Here is a 22460-nt window from a genome sequence, read left to right on the forward strand (position 1 = left end):
GGCTTCGGTGTTTCGCTCATAAACACACACATCGCCTGGTCTGAGATTCAAACCTGCGATCCCTCGACCGCGAGTCTGCTGCTCTAACCACTAGGCCATGTGCCTTCACCTTTTGTGTTCATGCATGCATGTACTTTTGTGTTCATGTTTGTACCACCCCCCACCACTTGGTAACCAGTGTTGGTTTATTTACATTCCTTGTAACTTAACAGTTCAGCAAAAAGAGACTGATAGAATACATTCTGGAGTCGATTTCTTCAACTAAACCCTTCGAGGTGACAACCCGGCATGACCCCAATCTAATGAGTGAAACAGGTCCAAGACAAAAGATAAAATAGTACTGATGACAACAACAATACCAATAACAACAACAACACTAGTAACCACAACATCTACAACAAAAATGCCAACACTTACCAATTGTTCTGTTACGTTTATCAGATTCTTCCAGATCAAAAATGTTCTCCTGTTCCCCGCCATCATTTTGGTATCTCGTCTCAATTTCTAACGAGAATTTCTCCACAAATGGACACTTGTAGCGTGTCTTTGTGTAAGGGTATGCATTCCATGCTTCCTCTTCTACTCGTAGAGCAGATTTGGGTAGAATTGAGCGAAACCACCCTAGAATTAACAGACCACAGAAGAAAAGGACAGTCATATAATATAGTCACAGAATAAATGGATGGTCATAAAATATAGTCACAGAATAAAAGGATGGTCATAAAATATAGTCACAGAATAAAAGGATGGTCATAAAATAGTCACAGAATAAAAGGATGGTCATAAAATATAGTCACAGAATAAAAGGATGGTCATAAAATATAGTCACAGAATAAAAGGATGGTCATAAAATATAGTCACAAAATAAAAGAATGGTCATAAAATATAGTCACAGAATAAAAGGATGGTCATAAAATAGTCACAGAATAAAAGAATGGTCATAAAATATAGTCACAGAATAAAAGGATGGTCATAAAATATAGTCACAGAATAAAAGGATGGTCATAAAATATAGTCACAGAATAAAAGGATGGTCATAAAATATAGTCACAAAATAAAAGGATGGTCATAAAATATAGTCACAGAATAAAAGGATGGTCATAAAAAATAGTCACAAAATAAAAGGATGGTCATAAAATATAGTCACAGAATAAAAGGATGGTCATAAAATATAGTCACAGAATAAAAGGATGGTCATAAAATATAGTCAGAGAAAAAAAGGATGGTGATATAATATAAAAGGGTAAAAGAAGGATAAAGATCCTCATATATATATATATATATATATATATATATACATATATATGGCGTATATATACATACATATATATACACACATAGTTATACATATGCCTCCTTTTATTCTATTATTCTTTTATTTGTTTCAGTCATTAGATTGTGGCCATGCTGGGGCACACACATGACTATCACCTGGATCAGCATTTACTCCATTCCCCTTGTGCTCTCGCCATTCTTCTCCATGCTGTTTCAAATATCTTTCTTAAATCATCTTCCCACCTGATTGGAGGTCTGGAGGTCTTCTGAGTGGTCCCTTCCATTCACGCAAGTATCACTCAACAACTGCACCGATTGTCTGTGAACCTTGCGACATGACTGGCCCATTGTAGCTTTGCATGGTAGTATTCTGTGAACTGGCAGAAATGTTAGCACGATGGGTGAAATGCTTCGCGGTATTATGTCTGCCACTACGTTCTGAGTTCAAATTCCGCCAAGGTCAACTTTACCTTTCATCCTTTCGGAGTCGATTAAATAAGTACCAATAACTCACTGGGGTCGATGTAATCGGCATAATCCGTTTGTCTGTCCTTGTTTGTCCCCTCTATGTTTAGCCCCTTGTGGGCAATAAAGAAATAAGTATTCTGTGACAACGTCCTTCACTCCAGTTCTATCTCTGATCTTCTTGTTCTGGATGTGATCCCTTAGCAAGGATCCCAACGTCAACCTTTCCATGGCTGTCTGCATTGTAACCAAATGTTGTTCTTCTCAATTATACACACGATTATACACTCAGAAAAATGAGCTGAGAGAAATGACACAGAATGGCTAATAGCATGTATCAGATAGACAAATACCTTAAAACATGAATTCTTGAATTATGGAGATTTACTTGCATAGCAAGTGACATGATCTGAGATCGTGTACTGGAACGAAAACAATTGCAGCGTGGAAGGTGTTTATAAGCCATTTAAGAAACACACAAAAAACGTTAGATTCACTTCAACATTTAAATTTAATTTGTCAAAATATTTTCGTCGCTTTGAGACCGCAACCTGTTCAATGACAAAGCTTCGTGCTGCATTGTTATAAATTCTTGATTTATTAACATTATCTCTGCCTCCAGAGGATGTGTATTAATTTCCAAATGGCATTTAACATCTGTGCCACTTGTGTAAAGGAAATAACCTTGAGAACCAAAGATTTCTCCAACACTGACATGCCATTAAGAAAAGGATAGGTTTATTGTCTGGAGACATGAGGATAGTGGTGGACATGTGTTCCTAGTACAAGAGCTATTATCTGCACGACAAGTGTTTTGACCTTATTGCAAGTAGCCAAAGGGATGTAGAACTTATAAAAAATGGAGTAGGATACATTAAGGCATTAGAGACAACCAGAGCTAGTCTTAACTGACATTTGGCAAATAAGAGGATTTTAATAATTCAAGAATTTATGTGGTACAGTATTTGTACACACATATACACAGACACATACACATACCTATCTATCTATCTATCCATCCGTCTGTCTGTCTGTCTGTCTGTCTATCTATCTATCTATCTATCTATTTATCTATTTGTCTGTCTGTCTGTTTATCTGTCTGTCTGTCTGTCTGTCTGTCTGTCTATCTATCTATCTATACAGACATACACACTCACACATACATTATATACATGCATACACATACATGCATATATCAAACATCCATCTTCCATGCTGGGATGAGTTGGACAGTTTGACAAGGGCTGGAGAGCCAGAGGACAGCACCAAGCTCCACTGCCTGCCTGTCTGTGTATGTGTATGTGTGTGTGTGTGTGTGTATGTATATACACACACACACACATGTACACACATACATGTTTATACATATGCCTTCTTTTATTCTATCATTCTTTTATTTGTTTCAGTCATTAGGTTGTGACCATGCTGGGGCACCACCTTGAAAAATTTTAATTGAACAAATTGAACAAATTCAATTTTTAAGCCAGGTACTTACTCTATCAGTCTCATTTGCCAAACTGTTAAGTTACAAGGACCCAAACACACCAACAACAGTTGTCAGGTAGTGGTGAATGGTGGAGGGCATACACAGACACACACACATACATGCATACATATTTCTGCTTCTCTGTCTCTTTGTCACACTCTACCCATTCATCATCTGACACAAGTTCCCCTCCTTGAATGCCCTTGCTCCTCTCAAAATTCCTTGTCTTGCAAGACACTTGTAAAAAGCATCCAGTCCACACTGTAAAGTGGTTGGCATTTGGAAGGGCATCCAGCTGTAAAGATCATGCCAAAACTAACCTTGCCTGTGGTAGTGTCACATAAAAATCATTGAGTCCACTCAGCAGAGTGGTTGGTGTTAGGAAGGGCATCCAGTTGTAAAAACCCTGCCAAAACAGTCACAATAACCTGGGGTAGTCTTCTACATGGCTGGTTTTTGTCAACCATACTACCCATCCATGCATAGAAGACGGACATTAAATGATAATGATGACAATGATGATGATGTGTGTGTGTAAATATATGCAATGGGCTTTTTTCAGTTTCCATCTACTAAATTCACTTAGAAGGCCTTGGTCGGCCTGAGGCTATAGTAGTAAATACATGCCCCAGATGACAAACATTAATTTTATTAATCCCAAAAGGATAAAAATGCAAAGTTGACTACAACAAGGTCTGAACTTAAAAAGTAAAAGCTTTAGTACATTTCTTTCTGCTCTTTGCATTCTGAGTTCAAATCCTGCCAAGGTCAATATCAACTACATCTCTTATCTCTCTGAAGTGAAATAAATAGAATACTTGTTAACTATGGATGTCATTGGTATTCAGTAAAACCCTCTCCTCAAATGTGCTGGCCTTGTGCCTTAAATAGGAACAAACAAATAGACCGCAACAACAACAATAACCACAACAAAATAATAATGCTCAAAATAGGCATAGGCATGGATATGCAGTAAGAAGCTTGCTTCCCAACTACATGGTTCCAGGTTCAGTTCCACTGTGTGGCACCTGAGGAATATATCTACTATAGCTTTAGGAAAATATCTACTATAGTCAGTGGATTTGGTAGCTGGAAACTGAAAGAAGCCCATCATGTGTGTGTGTGTGTGTGTGTGTGTGTGTGTGTGTGTATGTGGGTCTATGTTTCTGTTTATTCCCATAACTTAAGAGTTCAGCAAAAGACACCAACAAAATAAGTACTTGGTTTACAAAAAATAAATCCTGGGGGCGATTTGTTTAAGTAAAACCCTTTAAGGTGGTGCTCCAGGATGGCCACAGTCATGTGACGCAAACGTGTAAAAGAATAAATGAATATATATATATATATATATATATATATATATATATATCTTAGATACCCTAAATTATAATTTTAATAATAATTATTACCTTTGAAGGTTTTTATTCCCATGCTGGCCACCTGTGTGTGTGTGTGCACATGCGTGTACACACACATTTCAACAGCTGGAACCATTCCTCCTGACACATTTGTTTACTCTCTCCATTTTTTTTTTCTCTCTTTCCATTTTTGTTCCCTCTCATCCCTTTCTGTCAAAGAGCACAGGCTCCAAATGTCAAAGACTCTTTCCATTTTACCCATGTGCAGAACAAACACACCTGTTCGTTGTTCCCTCACCTGCCTCTGTCCTTTGATTTTTTGTATATTTAAACCATGTGTGTGTGTGTGCATGAGTCTTTGTGCTTGTTCCACATCATTGGCTGACAGCCAGTGTTGGTTTGTTTATGCCCCTGTATTAACAGTTTGATAAAAGAGACCAATAGAATAAGTGCCAGGCTTACAAAAAATTAAAAAAAGAAAACACATTGGGGGCCGATTCCTTCAACTAAAACCCTTCAAGGCATACCCCAGCATGGCTGTAGTCCAATAACATAAGTAAAAGGGAAGAGAAAAGACAAAATGATAGCAGGAATGAAACACATTACCTGGTAGATGACTTCCGATATGGTAGATCTTATAAGTATACTGGCCAGATCCTCCAGGACCATTTTGGTATGGCTCATTCACCAAGATTTCGACACCACTTCCTGCACCGTAGCTTTCCTCTCGACTTTTTTTCTAGAATGAAATACACAATAAAAGAAGCATAGATTAGAAACTGCTGTGTTTTCAATCATTTGTTAAAAATTAGAGTACATATGATGTAATACATGTGTAATCAATAAAAATGCCTTGCTACAGAAACATATGTTGCATGAACTGAACTGCCATTGTCCAACCTTATAACACTTATATATATATATATATATATTAAAATAGTGTACATTTAAACACAAAAGAAAAAATTACCCTTTGACAGGTAATTTTTTTACATGCTAGAAATAGCAGCCAACACGGCCAAAACCACGATTTAACAGAAACACTCTATTGACTATTTATACATGTTAGACCACTGGTAGTGATATTTATAACGAATATTCGCTACCCTATATATGTATCTTATGAATATATATATATATATATCAATCATCATCATCATCGTTTAACATCTGCTTTCCATGCTAGCATGGGTTGGACGATTTGACTGAGGACTGGCGGACCAGATGGTTGCACGAGGCTCCAATCTGATCTGGCAGAGTTTCTACAGCTGGATGCCCTTCCTAACGCCAACCACTCCGAGAGTGTAGTGGATGCTTTTACGTGCCACCAGCACAAGGGCCAGTCAGGCAGTACTGGCAACGGCCACACTCAAATGGTGTTTTTTACAGGCCAAATATATATACACACTTCAGGAAAGGAAAAGTTTGTATAAATACTAAACTTATTCCAACATCTCAAGATTGATACAAGTCGCCTTTGCAAGAGGTGTTCAGAGCGGTGGCTGTTAGCTTCCAGACATTTCTGTGCATGGTAAACTACTACTTGGGTAACAATGGCCAAAGTGTCCAGTGGTATTGCTGCACATGCATTTTCAATTTCTTGTGTTATTTCCACCAATGTAGTCAGTTTTCTGTGATACATGACATCCTTTAGGGTTCCTCATAGGTAAAAGTCTGCAAGTGTGAAATCAGGAGAATGTGAGGGGAACCCGATTGCACCTCTTTGTCCAAGCCTGTATCCATGCAAATTCTCATTGAGATGAGCTTGCATGTTTTGGTGGTATTATGGCAGTGCGCTGCCTTTCTGAAAGAAAAATTCATCATTTCCATAAAGTTCATACATAACAGGTAAGATGGACGTGCAAAACAGGTAAGATGGACATGCATAACATGTCTAGGTACACCTAACCAGTAACAGTACTTTCAAAGAATAATGGTGCTAGATGATACTCCACACCACACATTGACACCTGGTAAATTAACTGCTTTGTCCACATGCACATAGGTATTTTCTGGTGACCAGTAAACACAATTATGTCAGTTCACTGTTCCAAATTGAGCTTCATCAGACCTCACGATCTTTCTCACTAGTTCTCCATCTTCGCCTAGCATATGTTAAAACCACTTGGAAACTGGATTCATTGATCCCGATCGTCTTCGTTAATTGCATGTAATAACCTTTGGATGTAAAATTCCCACTTAGCCTTCTAAAGAATGCACTGTATGCCTGTACTGCTTACTCCTGTTTCATGTGCACATTGTGTGGTAGACTTCTGTGGTGAACGTGTGAACTGTCCTAACACTACAGCTGAGGTAGCAGCACTTGTACTTGTTTTCCTTCATGCACATCACACATGGTACCATGAGGTTCGAACTCATCATGAATCCACGAAATTGTCAAACGTTGGAGGTTGTCTTCCAAACTCACAACTGCAATGTCTTTGGACTTCAACAACATTCTCAAATTTAAAACATCACTTTAAAATAATCTTATATTCCTCAAATGGTAATCATATATCTTCTGTATTGTAGACGTTAGTTGTTGATGCTTCAGCAATGAAGGTAACACCATCAGTTGAGAAAATACCTATTTCTTTACTACCCACAAGGGGCTAAACACAGAGGGGACAAACAAGGACAGACAAACAGATTAAGTCGATTACATCGACCCCAGTGCATAACTGGTACTTAATTTATTGACTCCGAAAGGATGAAAGGCAAAGTCGACCTCGGCGGAATTTGAACTCAGAATGTAACGGCAGACAAAATACGGCTACGCATTTCGCCCGGCGTGCTAACATTTCTACCAGCTCACCACCTTAGTTGAGAAAATACCATACTATAATAAACAGTGTTATCGTATTTTGATAAAACATCAAAAGAGATATTTATATCTATAGAGCTACTTATACACGTTAAATATTTATACTGAATTTTTCTTTTCCGAAGTGTGCATACACCTTTTTGGTGGACTCTCTCTCTCTATATATATATATATATACATGTATATCTATGTGTGTGTGTATGTGGCACTTTCACACACACACACAAACAAATACACACATATATGTGTGTATATGTGTGTGTGTGTGTGAAAGTGCCACACAAGACTTTAACAGCAGCAGCAGCACCATCATTCTCACCAGCATCATGATCACTGTAATTCATCAGCAACTGATGGATGCATTTCTAACTTGTTAGTTCTCTTCAGTACCAGATACCAAGACAGGCGACTCTGAGCTGACCAAGGTGTTCTAATATCTTTTTCTCTTTAGCAAGAATTTCATTTCCATGACAAGCTGCAGTGAAAAGCCATTACAGGTACATCTCTTAAACGTGTTTGAACTGTTCGTAAGTATGTATGCATGTGCGTGTGTGTGTGTGTGTGTGTGTATAGACTTGTGACTAAGATATATATATCTTAGATACCCAAAATTATAATTTTGATAATAATTATTACCTTCGAAGGTTTTTATTCCCATGTTGGCCACCTGATAAGATTGGTATTTAAATAACAATCTTATCTTTATATATATATATATATATATATATATATATACACACTTGGAGACACAAACGGTGTTATAAAAGGCTGTCTAGACCCATGTCTCCAATGCAAAAAGGTATTAGTAGCTTATGATGTCATTATACTATGTACATTAAATGATACATATATAATACATACACATACATAGACATGCAAATGCACGCACACACACACACACGTATAACAATGAATATATCCAATATGAAGCCTTGTTGGATCAATATGGGGTTTAATCAAGAAGAAGAGTTTTGATTTCAAATCAACGACTGTTCTTGCATTGCGATATTTCATATTATAAACATTAACATAAGACAGACAGGTGTCTCCTAGAATAATTTGGTTAAGTGGAAGGAAGAAGAAAACTACTGGGCCCTAGAAAATGAGAATTCTGAAATAAAATGGAAGAGGGCTGTAAATTCTGTGTTTTGTGGGGAAGGAGCTTAATGTGTAGTCACAGATGTGGCTATCTTAGCAGCATTACAGACCCCACCAGGTAAATGACTGCACTAGTTCTTATAAAATTTATTGCTTTATTTATCGACAGCAAGCTACAGTATACTGTATTTGACAGCATAAAATATGCAAAAGCATATTTGATGCCCCATAATTTCAGCAATAGATTTTCAGAAAAAAAAAAGGTTTTAGTGCAGGAAAGCAAGTAATATTTAAAGGAATCTCACATATAGGGCCCAAGGTGATTTTTTTTCCTTTTGAGACATTTTTTGGTGGGAAAAAAGTGTTTTATATGTATGTCATCAAATATGATACACAGATCAGAATTGGCACCTAGACCCATGAGGAATCCAGACAACTGTCAAATGTAGCTATTCCTAAAGATGTCACTTATCATGGGCCACACTTTGGCTCACCGGGCCATGAATTAATGTAATGGTTGGAAGTCTCCACTGCCACTCCTAAAGACTCTGTAGACAGACATCATGAAATAATTCTAGTGATATGACTGGAACATTGAATCAATCACTTACTCAGTAAGCAATAGGGATGTGATCTCAGTTTCCTCATACTCCATATGATATTACTTACTTGTGGCGACATTCACCCTGGGCAGGTTGAGTCGGCTTCTTCTACCACCCTCGAGGCATCTCGAACCATGGTAGTGGAAGAAGTTTTGTGGGAATATGAATTTCACAAGCGGTCCCCAACAATCCCGCATGTAGAGACATCCTGTTTGCCACAGATTGTCTGCAGACGCAGAGACAGAATGATCGAGGAGCTGCTGGTTGCCGAAACAGACACTCTGAGGATTTTAACCAGAGCCCTGTCTGCCGGGTTGTGGCCCTAATACCACTCGGTGTCAGACCAATCTGCCTTGGGTGGCCCTACCAGGAACTGAAGTTCCCGACGGCATAGCTCTGACACTACCCGTTGCCAGCGTCCCCTCTGAGGCACAAATCTGGGCAAGGTTGTTTATGGAAGATCAGCAGTCACCCATGCATACCAGTCTCCCCTCTCCATACCACCAATGTTATCCAAAGGAAAGGCAAAGGTCGATACAGTTTGGCTCTACTGACAATGGCACAATTCATTTCTACAGCTGAGTGAACTGGAGCAACATGAAATAAAGTGTCTTGCTCAAGAACACAAAACACACACACACACACGCATACATATATATATGTAAAGTAAAAGGTAAAGACACCCTTCGGTTATGAATGACCATGGGATTGCACCTAGAAAGTTCCCCTGAGGCACAAGTCCAGGCAATGTTGCTTATGGAAAACCCATGCATACCAGTCTCTCCTCTCAATGTTATCCAAGTGAAAGGCAAAGACTGATACAGCTTGGCACCAGTCATGTCACAATTCATTTCTACAGCTGAGTGAACTGGAGCAAAGTGAAGTAAAGTGTCTTGCTCCAGAACAGAACACACAACCTGGTCCAGGAATTGAACTCACTACCTCATGATTGAGAGCTTGATGCTCTAACCACTGAGCCATGTGCCATCACATGATATTATAAACGTTATAGATATTAGAATGTTGCAGGAAAGAATCACAAAGCAGGTTCTTCAAGCTGAACCAACTGGCAGGAGACCTAAAGGTCTCAGTTGGTCACACTTGAAAAATCCAGCTGGAAAGTGTAATGATAGTTGATTCTGATGGGACCCCATAGAGGAGGTGCCTAAGGACTCTGCCCCTGTGATCCTGCCAGGAATAGTGCATAGAGAAAATAGCTGGATTGAGAGATATATTATCAATATGACTTTACACTGAAATTCTTACCAGTTGTGTGTGTGTGTGTGTATGTGTGTATGTTTGTGTGTCTGTGTTTGTGCCCCCCAACATCGCTTGACAACCGATGCTGGTGTGTTTACATCCCCGTAACTTAGCGGTTCGGCAAAAGAGACCGATACAATAAGTACTAGGCTTACAAAGAATAAGTCCTGGGGTCGATTTGCTTGGCTAAAGGCGGTGCTCCAGCATGGCCGCAGTCAAATGACTGAAACAAGTAAAAGAAAGAGGTAATTACTTCTATGTAAAACAGAAATAATACTTAGGTAGGTTGAGGTGTGATATATTTCTTAGAGCAAGGTGGAGGTTATATGTGAGACAAAGTAGGTGAAAACAGTGCCGAACATATGACCTCCTATCACCCAGTTGTCAGTACATTTAATTGGGCATTGATATAAGTGTAACTTAAATAAGAATAAGCACAACTTAAATAAGAAATAAGCGTAGCTTAAATTAACTGACACCAAAAAGAATGTAGGGCATCGTTGTTACAGCATTTCTTTATTTCTTTTCTTCTCTCTTCCTGTGTGAGTGTGTGGGTGTGTGTATGTGTATGTGAGAGAGAGAGATATCATTATTTCATGTCCTCTTTTCCAAGTTTGCATAAGTCAGGTGGAATTTGCTGAGGCAGATTTTCTATGACTGAATGCCCTTCCTGTCACCAGCTCTTACCTGTTTCCAAGCAAGGTAATATTTCCCCATGGCCAGACATATTTCTTGTGAAAAACCTCGCTTGTATGACTATCTATTACTTTACTACCCACAAGGGGCTAAACACAGAGAGGACAAACAAAGGTATTAAGTCGATTATATTGACCCCATTGCATAACTGGTACTTAATTTATCGACCCCGAAAGGATGAAAGGCAAATTGACCTTGGTGGAATTTGAACTCAGAACGCACCGGCAGACGAAATACCTATTTCTTTACTACCCACAAGGGGCTAAACACAGAGGGGACAAACAAGGACAGACAAACGGATTAAGTCAATTACATCGACCCCAGTGTGTAACTGGTACTTAATTTATCGACCCCGAAAGGATGAAAGGCAAAGTCGACCTCGGCGGAATTTGAACTCAGAACATAACGGCAGACGAAATACGGCTACGCATTTCGCCCGGCGTGCTAATGTTTCTGCCAGCTCGCCGCCCTCTAAGAAACTAGCGTGTGTGTGAATATGTTTCTTTCAGTTTTCATCCACTGAATCTACTCCCGAGCATTTGGTCAGCCTATAGCTTTTGTAGCAGACACTCTGTTTCTTACCAAAAGCCTTCAATGATGGATTGAAGATGGCACCCCTGAGAGAGAATCCTCTGCATTTCATCAGGTAGGTCTGCAAGGAGGGCATCCTCAAATAGCCAAATGAACTTTTCCACTTTATTTGTGTATCCTGTTACAGTGACATCAATATGCTGCTTGCGAGATGGTTCCATAACTTGATGTAACAGTTTCATAATTCTTAAGTTTTCTCTCCCTAGTGTATCCCCTTTTCCCTTACACTAGTTGACAATATCGCTCAGTTGGTTAGAGCGTCATGCTAATAATGCGAATGTTGTGGGTTCGAGCCCCATACTGGCCAATCCAATATTTTCCCAGCAGTTGCCAGTGCCCCGTCAGTTGCCAGTGCACCCGGCAGTTGCCAGTGTCGCTGGACTGACTCCTGTGCAGGTGGCAAGTAAGAAACACCATTTTGACCCTGTGCTTGAGGAGACCTATTGAGTCAAGTACATCAACATCAAAAATTAATGGAAACTGTACTTGTGATTCCTGTGCCAGTGGCACGTAAAAGCACCATCCGAACATGGCCGATGCCAGCCTCACCTGGCACCTGTGCTGGTGGCACATAAAAAGCACCCACTACACTCACAGAGTGGTTGGCGTTAGGAAGGGCATCCAGCTGTAGAAACACTGCCAGATCAGACTGGAGCCTGGTGCAGCCTTCTGGCTTCCCAGATCCCGGTCGAACCGTCCAACCCATGCTAGCATGGAAAACGGACGTTAAATGATGATGATGATGACGATGTCATTCACTGGGTAGGACCTCCTCCTGTACTACTTAATTTAATGTAGATGATCAATCCATATTCCTCTCTGCCAGATATTTTAAGGATCTCAGTAATAATTCCCAATGGATCAAAGACCTTTTTCTACCTACATATCCTTAATTGCTCTATCAACCACACTGCTGTCAACTTGGATGCCTGGTCTCCCTGTCTAGTCTACTTGAAGCAGATGCTCTTCCTTCCATACATTCTCCTCGTTCAATAATCTTTTGTAATAGCAATTCTATGGCTCTCTGTCTTTTTCTTGTCTGTAAGAGCAAAGTGCCACGTATGTAATGCAATAATTACTTTCTAAATCATTCAACATGAGCTGGAGTTGTTTTGTTTATTTTTTGCATTTGTCTCATAATACTTAACGGAATATTTTAAAAACTTTTCTTTCTTTTTTCCATTCTTTTCTTCCCTTTTTTTATTTTCATTCTTTTGTTGATGAAGGACCCTGCCTAAATCATATCTTTCCTCTTCCTCACAGCAAAGGAATATCTAAAAAAAGCCTGTCAGTCTGCTTCAAGGCCCCACCAGACAAAATGGAAAAGATGTTGCTCCAGATGATGATGAGAGAGATGTATTGGAACAGCCACTCTGACTCACAAGATTTGCACTGATAGCCATCTCTGCCCCAATAGCCATCTCTGCCTCAACAGCCATCTCTGACCTGATAGCCATCTCTAACCCAACAGCCATCTCTGCCCCAATAGCCATCTCTGCCTCAACAGCTATCTCTGACCCAATAGCCATCTCTGCCTCAACAGCCATCTCTGACCTGATAGCCATCTCTACCCCAATAGCCATCTCTGACCCGATAGCCATCTCTGCCCCAATGGACATCTCTGACCCGATAGCCATCTCTACCCCAATAGCCATCTCTGTCCCGATAGCCATCTCTGCCCCAATAGCTGTCTCTGCCCCAATAGCCATCTCTGCCCCAATAGCTACTGTTATTCCACTACATACTATTCCTCAAACACATCTCAATTTTCTCTAACATACTGCCTTGCAGCCTGGAATACATCATATCTCTTGTCCTCACACCTTAGAAAATCGACAAACTTCTTATTCTGGACTTCTCCCTTTGATAGATATATCTCTCTCTTGTGCCATGGCATAGTCATACAGTTTGTAAATCATGGCTTGTTCCTCCTCCATTTATTTCTGTCTCTAGTAACATCACCCAGGTCTTTATTGCTTTGCACATTCATTCTCTTCTTCAGTCAGTCGAACATCTTCATTCTCTACCTTCCTCTCTCACTCTCCTTCCCACCAGCTCAGTCTCCACCATGTAATGCTCCATTCCTTCATCCTCTCTAAGAAAATGACCAACAAATCTCTACTGTCTCTCTCTGATAGTATCCATCAACTGTGTCTTAACTTTCATCTTCCTCAACACTTCCACATTCATCACCCTCTGTACCCACGAGATTCTAAGCATTTTCTATAAAACCACATTTCTGCAGCTTTGAGTCTCTTCTCCATGACTTTGCTTATCGTCCAAGACTCACATCCACATGTTAGCACCGACCAGATGTTGCACTTCAATAGTCTTTCCTTGACTTCCATTCCAATTCTCTTGGCACAAAAAATACTCCTCATATCCATAAAAGTCTTCTTGCTAATCCAATTCCAATTCTGACTTGATATCCATATCTGACCTTTCATCTGATGTGATCCAACTTCCCAGATATATGAAACTGTCCTTCTGCTATAACCCAGTTCCATTCACCATCAAGCAACATGTGGATACTTGTGCTTTCTTGGTACAGATCACCGAGAAGGTTTTCTGGCAGTTAATCATCAATCCAAGCTTCCTACTCTCTTGCTAGATATTCCTGACATCTAACATCTCTCCTTGCAACTTGCTGCCACTTTTCACTAATCTCACCAGATCTTTTCAGTTTGAACGGCAGTTTTTTCTAGCGGTGTTATATGAAATTGTCACCCATAATTATGACCCTAGTACCGATCTATTGCATTTCAATCTGTTTTAGGGTTAGGGTTAGGAGTAGAGGGAAGGGTATCTTTTTTTCTTCAGAAATGTAAATAAACCCAACATGTTTCTTAAACAAGGGACATATTCATACGGCACAGAATGCTTTTTATCTCAATAGACGTCATTGATTGGTTGAAATTGCAGAAATTGAAGAAAAACAACAACAAATATCTTACAAACTATAGAATTTTCTCAATAAAGCCAAGAGAAAAAGATGTTTTATAAACACATTCTACCAGTATACGAAGTTTAAAATTTTTTATTACCTAAAAATTATGTTAAAAACTGCTGTTCAAACCGAAAAGATCCGTCTCTCCAGCCTTGTCTCTTAACTTTTACAACTATCTACAGAGCAATTCCACCACCAGATCATCCTCTTTTTGACTAGTACCTTGTCCAAACCACAATTTTAACCTATCACCCTCAGTAAATGCACCTGACATCCAACTTCTCTTCATGCATCTTATATTGCTCTTTGCTGTCCCTTTCAGCCTTTAGGACTATCTACAGAACTATGTCACCTTCTTTTTAGCCGGCACCTTGTCCAAACCACAATTTTGACCTATCATCATCAGTAGGTTATTCCAAAGAAACTCCCAGTTGTCCTCCACATTATTTTCTCTCTCTCCTGCTGCCTTATTAGATGTGTCGATTAATTTGCCTTCAAACCTGCTGTGGTTGCTTGCTCTTTCAATTTCCATTTTGTAAAGAAATCTTTTCAGGCAAAAACTAGTGAATTGTAATACTTTGTCTATAGAAAGTAGAAAGCACAGCTGTGAGTGAAATACAACCACTCACACACAGACACATTGCCACATACACAAACTCACACTGATTGGAGATGAAAACACATTAATATATTATAGGCAAACATACACAGACAGAGAGAACTTTGTACAGACGCATCCATTTGACAGTGTTTGAGTGAAGATAATTGTAAAAAAGTGGTTCATAAACTAGAAAATATTTGAAAATGAATTCATTAAGGTCAGAGACATTTCGAAAGTTCAGACGGATCTATAATGATAATTGTTTATTAACAGAGTCATATTTCATTGCGTTCATACAATATTTTGTTCTAATTTACAAGACGTGTTCAAAGGTTGGTAAATGGTTGCAACTTGAATCAACTATTTTAATTATGTATGTAAACACTACTTTTAGTTTTATTCATATCTGAAACAAAACTATGCTGCCATTGTTTAGCCCTAGCCCGGCAGACATATGGTCGAATATATGCATGTGTGTGTGTGTGTGTGTGTGTGTATAAATGTATGCATGTAAATATATACACACATGCATACATATATATATACTCACATACACCCCTTTTATCATTTACTGGTTTCAGTTATGAGGCCATGCTGGGGCACCACCCTGAAGCATTTTTAGTCAAATGAATTAATCCTATTCCGTTTTTTTTAAAGCCTGATCCTTATTCTATTAGTCTCTTACACACACACACACACACACACACACAGGCGTGTCTTTGCGGTAAGAAGACTGCTTCCGAAACACACAGTTCAGGATTCAATCCCACTACGTGGCACTTTAGACAGGTATCTTCTACTATAGCCTAAGAAGTTCATTACCAGTGCTGGTGCCATGTGAAAAGCACTAAGTCCACTCAGTAATGTGGTTGGCATTAGGAAGGGCATCCAGCTATAAAAACTAATCCAAAACAGAGTAGAGACTGATATAGTCTTCTGGCTTGCCAGCTTCTGTCAAACCATCCAACCCATGCCAGCATGGAAGATGAAAGTTGAATGACAATGATGATGATGATGATATATATATATATATATATATATATCAATGTGTATATGTCTTTGTGTCTGTGTTTGTCTTGCACCATGACAACTAGTATTGGTGTATTTACATCTCCCATTATTTAATGATTCATCACAAGAAAATTAAAAAAAAGTAACCGGGTTGATTTGTTTGACTAAAATTCTTTCCAGTGAAGTCCCAGTATGACTGAAACAAGTAAAAGATAAAACATATATATATATATATATATATATATATATATATATATATATATATATATATATATATACATACATATATATATGTATGTATAGGGAGAGAGAGAGAGAGAGAAAGAGAGGGAAGTGAAAGGGGTACAGTGAACTTGCCATGAGGAGTGCAATATCCAATGTTTCAGATTCAATCCTTCATCAGAGGGTAGAGAAAAACACAAACATACATATATGAATACATATATACACACACAGGTATATAAACACACACACACATCCTCTCTCTCCCCCTCTCTCTCTATATACATATAGACATATACTCCCACCCACTATATACATATACACATATATATATATACAGGGCATGTAAGATATTTTGAGGATAGATTTACATATATAAAAACAGATGCATAATAACAGTTAATAACTTTATTTATCAAAAAAATACTATGAGGATAAAAATAAACCTTCTTTTCTATAATATTATTCAATAAAGCCACCTTCAGCTTCAACAACTGCTTCTATATGAGATCTAAATCATCTACATGTCGGAATCAAGTGGGCCTCGTTCATTTTGGACATTACTCTGACTATGGCAGTTTTTAAAGAATCTTTGGTGTTATGGACATGTTAATTGACCTCTCTCTCAACAACGCTCCACATGTAATAGTCCAATGGATTGAGATCTGGGGAATTAGGAGGCCAAATGTTAGAGGTTATGTGATCAGGAAAATTTTCAGTCATCCATTCCTGTGTTACTAGAGCCATGTGTAATAGTGAAGAGTCTTACTGAAAGACATATGGCCTTGCATTGCATACACTTTCTATCTAGGGCTTAACAATTATTTCCAGGACCTCAATGTAGGCGGCAGAGTTAACTCTAAGGCCTTGTGGAAATAAGTAAGGAGGCATCAGATGTTCTTCATTGCTGACAACCCCCTAAAACCATGACAGTTGCAGGAAATTTTGTGTGCATAACACTTGGAACTTCAGAAGGGCCAGCATATAACCATCTGTCATTTCTTCTGTTAACTTTTTGATCTTGGTCGAAGTTTCTCTCGTCTGAGTAAAACCAAATCAAATCTTCTTCTGCTGGATTTTCAGTTTGTTTAAGAGCCTTGTAGATCTGATGTAGTGATTTTCCTTTGCTTTTTTTTGACAAATTGACCTTTCGTCATCATATAAGACTTATATACCTGAAGTCTTCATGAACAACATTTCTGACTGTTCCTTCTGACACATGGAGATCTTTTACAATTGACCTAATGGACTTTCTGGGATTGTAATCAATGGTCTGTTGAACTTGCTTCATAAATTCAGGTGTTCTGATGATTTCAGAGCATTTTGAATGATTTCCATCTTTGGTGATACATTTCCATCTTTAGTCTCTAGCTCCTTAAAAACTTTGTAGATGAAAGACCTGGCAACTTTTAAAAATCAAGATATTTCTAAATCACTATGCTCAGCCCTTATAACCACAATAACAGCATGACCCTTCATTTCTTGATTAAGCTGAGGGTCTGCCGATTATTATTTTCTGAAACAAAGATTATACAGAGTTAGCAGAAAATGCAGCAATGATCCAAAAAAGATATGTCCTCAAATATCTTACGCACCCTGTATATACATAGAAATACATATATATCTATATCTACAAATAATCATTACAGATATAGGGTGAAAGATAATTAATTTAATAAAATCAACAAATTTCACCTAGTAGTTTTTCGGCATGGAAAAGGACCATATTCAGTAAAAACTTATACAAAAAGTTTTTTTATATATAATTCTTATATCTACAAATACAAATATATATCTATACATGCGGAAACATATACACACACATATATAAATATATATGCACATACATATATTCCCAATGGGAGAATTACTTCAAAGATAGTTTCGTCTGGGGAGTACTTAGTCACTAGCATATTAACCTAGTAAGTATATTGATTATTATAAATAACAACAGAATATTCATCAAAGAATCCATCGTATAACACCATCATCATTACTGTGACATCCACTTTTTCATATTTGCATGGGTCAGACAGAATTTGTTGAGATAGATTTTTCTACAGCTGGATGCCCTTCCTGTTGCCAAACCTCACCTGTTTCCATGCAAAGTAATATTTCTCCATGACCAGACCTATTTTTCATAGAAGATTGAAAACAAAGGACACCACTTGCATGACAGTGACACTCATTTACGACTATCACAGAATGACAAGGTAAAGAAGCAGTAACACAAACACACACAAGCATGGGCGCAGGAATGGCTGTGTGGTAAGTAGCTTGCTTACCAACCACACAGTTCCGAGTTCAGTCCCACTGCATGGCACCTTGGGCAAGTGTCTTCTACTATAGCCTCGGGCCGACCAAAGCCTTGCGAGTGGATTTCAAAGACAGAAACTGAAAGAAGCCTGTCATATATGTGTATACATATGTGTGTGCGTTTGTCTGCGTTTGTCCCCCCCCAACATTGCTTGACAACCGATGCTGGTGTGTTTACGTCCCCGTAACTTAGCAGTTTGGCAAAAGAGACTGATACAATAAGTACGAGGCTTACAAAGAATAAGTCCTGGGGTTGATTTGCTCGACTAAAAGGCGGAGCTCCAGCATGGCCGCAGTCAAATGACTGAAACAAGTAAAAGAGTAAAGGGTATACTTTCTACTATAGGCACAAAGTCTGAAAGTTTTGAGGGAGAGAGCTAGTCAATCAAAATAATGGGATAGTGAGTCTACCTGTTGATTAATATTACTAATCTCTTTTGAAGAGGAGAGTTACTCACTAATTAAAAATTTAATTTAAGAAATTCCACAATGGATTCTAAAAGGAAAAAAAATCATCAAATCTATATTAAACAGATTACAAGTTACATGTCAAATTATCTGCAGTTCAACTCACAATAACTACAGAAAAATTGATTAGAACCTGCTTTATAACATTTAGAAACTGAGAAAAAAGATAATTTCCAACCCAAATATCAAAGACTGTTTGGAACCTCTTTTACCTAAATAACCTGTCTGTGTGCAAGAGCCATAAGACAGATTTTGGCCCCAAACCAATAATTTTGATTGAGCAATTCTACTAAGATTGACGGAAGGCATGTCAGTAAGCATATCCTTGATAAAATAATTGCTAAAATAAATAAAAAAAAGGTTTCACTTTTATCTCTTTGGAAGAGATTAAATAGCTGAAGGCAATCTCTGATAAAAATAGATGCAAATATTTCCAGTTCAATATCTGTGAATACACCTCAATCACTCTACCCATATTGACTAACACAAGCAATTATGATATATCTATCGCCAACACTGCAGAGAAATAAATTGAAAACATTACACACGCTTGAAAAATGGTTGTGAAATATAACTTATGGATCGATAACAAACTCATCAAACCCTTCTGTGTTACCAAGGATTCTGCAGAAATCAACAACATTGTTGGTCGCTCTATATACTACATAAAATGAAAATCTGTTTTCCTGGAATCAAAAACAGTTTTTATTGAAATGACAAGCTTTAATTCTTAGTTATGTAATCTCATATGTAACCAATGGACTAAGAAAAAAATCTCAGCAACTTCTTTAAACAACTTGTATTTCCAAACAACCACTGATGCTCATCTCAGAAAAGTTAACAATCTGGATGTTACCACTGACCTCTCCAATTTCCTTTATTACTCATACTCCAAACCTAATAAAATGCTCAATCGTATCCGTAGATACTCTAACCACCCCAAACTTATTATCAACAGTCTTTACCTGTCCATCTAACATAGGCTTTCCCAACACTCAGCTAATGAGCAGAAGTTTTCACAATGAATTCCAGTATTATAACAAAGAATTGCATGGAAATGGATTTAAGGATAAAATTTATGACAACACCTACTCTCACTCCATAAAAAAGCAAGAACAGGAAAAGAAACATGGTACTTATTGTAGCATCTACACTTTCAGAATTCCCTCCACCAGTGTTAACTTGGTCTCCTAGGTAACAGAAGCTATCTACTACTTCTAATGAAGCCCCTGAACATTTGAAGGAGCCTATTGTCTACACAGTTTTAGTGCTTATTGTACCTGTGCATTTGCCACACACAAAGAATATATTTCCCCTTAACCTTCCTGTAATACCACTACATCCCTTATGTGCCCAAAGTTTGCACTGGGTACAATATATGGAATTTCACCATTATCATCACCATCATCTATGCTGGCATGCATTGGATACTGACAGGAGCTGGCAAGCCAGAAGACTGCACTGGGCTCTGCTGTACACTCACACATGAATATACAAAGGTACACATATAAATATATACTTACATGTGTGTGTGCATGTGTATATATATATATATATACATATATATAATAAATACATGTGCCCTTTTAAAGCCTAGCCAGGCTCATGGGCCCGGTTTCCTGGTTCCAATGGTGTATGTGTTCCCCAGCTGGACAGGATGCCAGTCCATCGCAGCGGTACTCATTTTTGCCAGCTGAGTGGACTGGAGCAATGTAAAACGAAGTGTTTTGCTCAAGAACACAATGCGTCGCCTGGTCCAGGAATCGAAACCACAATCTTACAATTATGATGCTGACACCCTAACCACTAAGCCACGCACCTCCACACACATACACACACACATATATATATATATATATATATACATACATATATATGCAAACATACACAGCATAACATCAGGAGGTGTGAGAGATGAATATAGTTTTATTTTTTCCATATGACTTCCACATGATTACACCCTTTATACATACACACACAAATCTGTGTTAGTCAACAACGAAACACATAGCCATTGCAGACCTTCACATTAATAAAATTCCTTACGAAAAAAATCATCAGTATGTACTATTTTTGTGTCTCTTAGCTAATCCCATGCATCAAAACTTATACTTATCAGCATAATTAAGGTTAGTACATGTTCAGAATAATAACTCTGAAATTATAATATCATTCCACTGTAAATGACAGAAATACATACCAATCTTTCAAAAATTTTAGATCATTTCAATGATTCGGATGGTGCTTTTTACGTGCTACCGGCACGGAAGCCAGTCGAGGCGGCGCTGACATCGGCCACAATTCGGATAGTGGTTTTTATGTACCACCAGTCCAGGGGTCCTGGCAACTGCCGGGTGCCAGTCATAGGATTGGTTCAATTTCGATTCCGATTTCACTTGCCCCAACAGGCCTCGACTGGCTTCCGTGCTGGTGGCACGTAAAATGCACCAATCCAACCGTGGCCATTGCCAGCCTCGCCTGGCACCTGTGCAGGTGGCACGTAAAAAGCACCCACTACACTCACGGAGTGGTTGGCGTTAGGAAGGGCATCCAGCTGTAGAAACACTGCCAGATCAGACTGGAGCCTGGTGCAGCCTTCTGGCTTACCAGATCCCCGGTCGAACCGTCCAACCCATGCTAGCATGGAGAATGGACGTTAAACGATGATGATGATGATGATTTCAACATAGTTATGCAGCTCACTTTGCATCCATGTTATTTAGGGTTCAGTCCCACTGTGCAGTACTTGGGCAAGTGTCTTCTACTACAGCCCTGGGCTGACCAATGCATGGTGAGTAAAGTTGGTAGATGAAAACTGTGGCAGTCTGACATATATGTGTCAATTCATAGTAGAGGAGAATACACGAGATTACATGAAACAATGCAAGACTTCAAAGTGAATGCACAGCTCAGGGGAGCCAACATACGATAAGTTGCTCGAATTTCTGTCTACCAAATTCACTCGCAAGGCTTTGATTGGCCTGAGGCTACTGCAGAAAACACTTGCACCCCAAATGTCACATAGCAAGATTGAACCTGGAACCATGTGGTTGGGAATCAAACTTCTTATTACACAGCCATGCCTATGTATGCATGCATGTATGTGTGCATAGTGAGTGTGTGTGTGTGTGTGCACGTGCACACAGGCACCAGGAACAGATGACATTTACTCCTAATTTCCTTTTACTAAGCACGAGTCAGATTCTCATGGCTAACTGTCAACAACTAATTATCTGTGTC

At 38.7% G+C, this 22460-nt stretch overlaps 1 protein-coding gene across 6 annotated transcripts in view; it reads right to left on the bottom strand.

Annotated features, from left to right (window-relative positions):
* The window catches only part of LOC115224740 (protein retinal degeneration B), a 143799-nt gene that overhangs the window by 65446 nt on the left and 55893 nt on the right, over positions 1–22460 (bottom strand). For all 6 annotated transcript variants that reach the window (XM_036513577.1, XM_036513576.1, XM_036513578.1 and 3 more), the window contains exons 3-4: positions 5191–5323; positions 418–621 (exon numbers count right to left, since the gene is read on the bottom strand). In XM_036513577.1, the coding sequence (XP_036369470.1) occupies positions 418–621; positions 5191–5323 (337 nt within the window). The remainder of the gene's footprint in view (positions 1–417; positions 622–5190; positions 5324–22460) is intronic.

Source organism: Octopus sinensis, linkage group LG26, assembly GCF_006345805.1.
Source record: "Octopus sinensis linkage group LG26, ASM634580v1, whole genome shotgun sequence".
Classification (NCBI taxonomy): domain Eukaryota; kingdom Metazoa; phylum Mollusca; class Cephalopoda; order Octopoda; family Octopodidae; genus Octopus; species Octopus sinensis.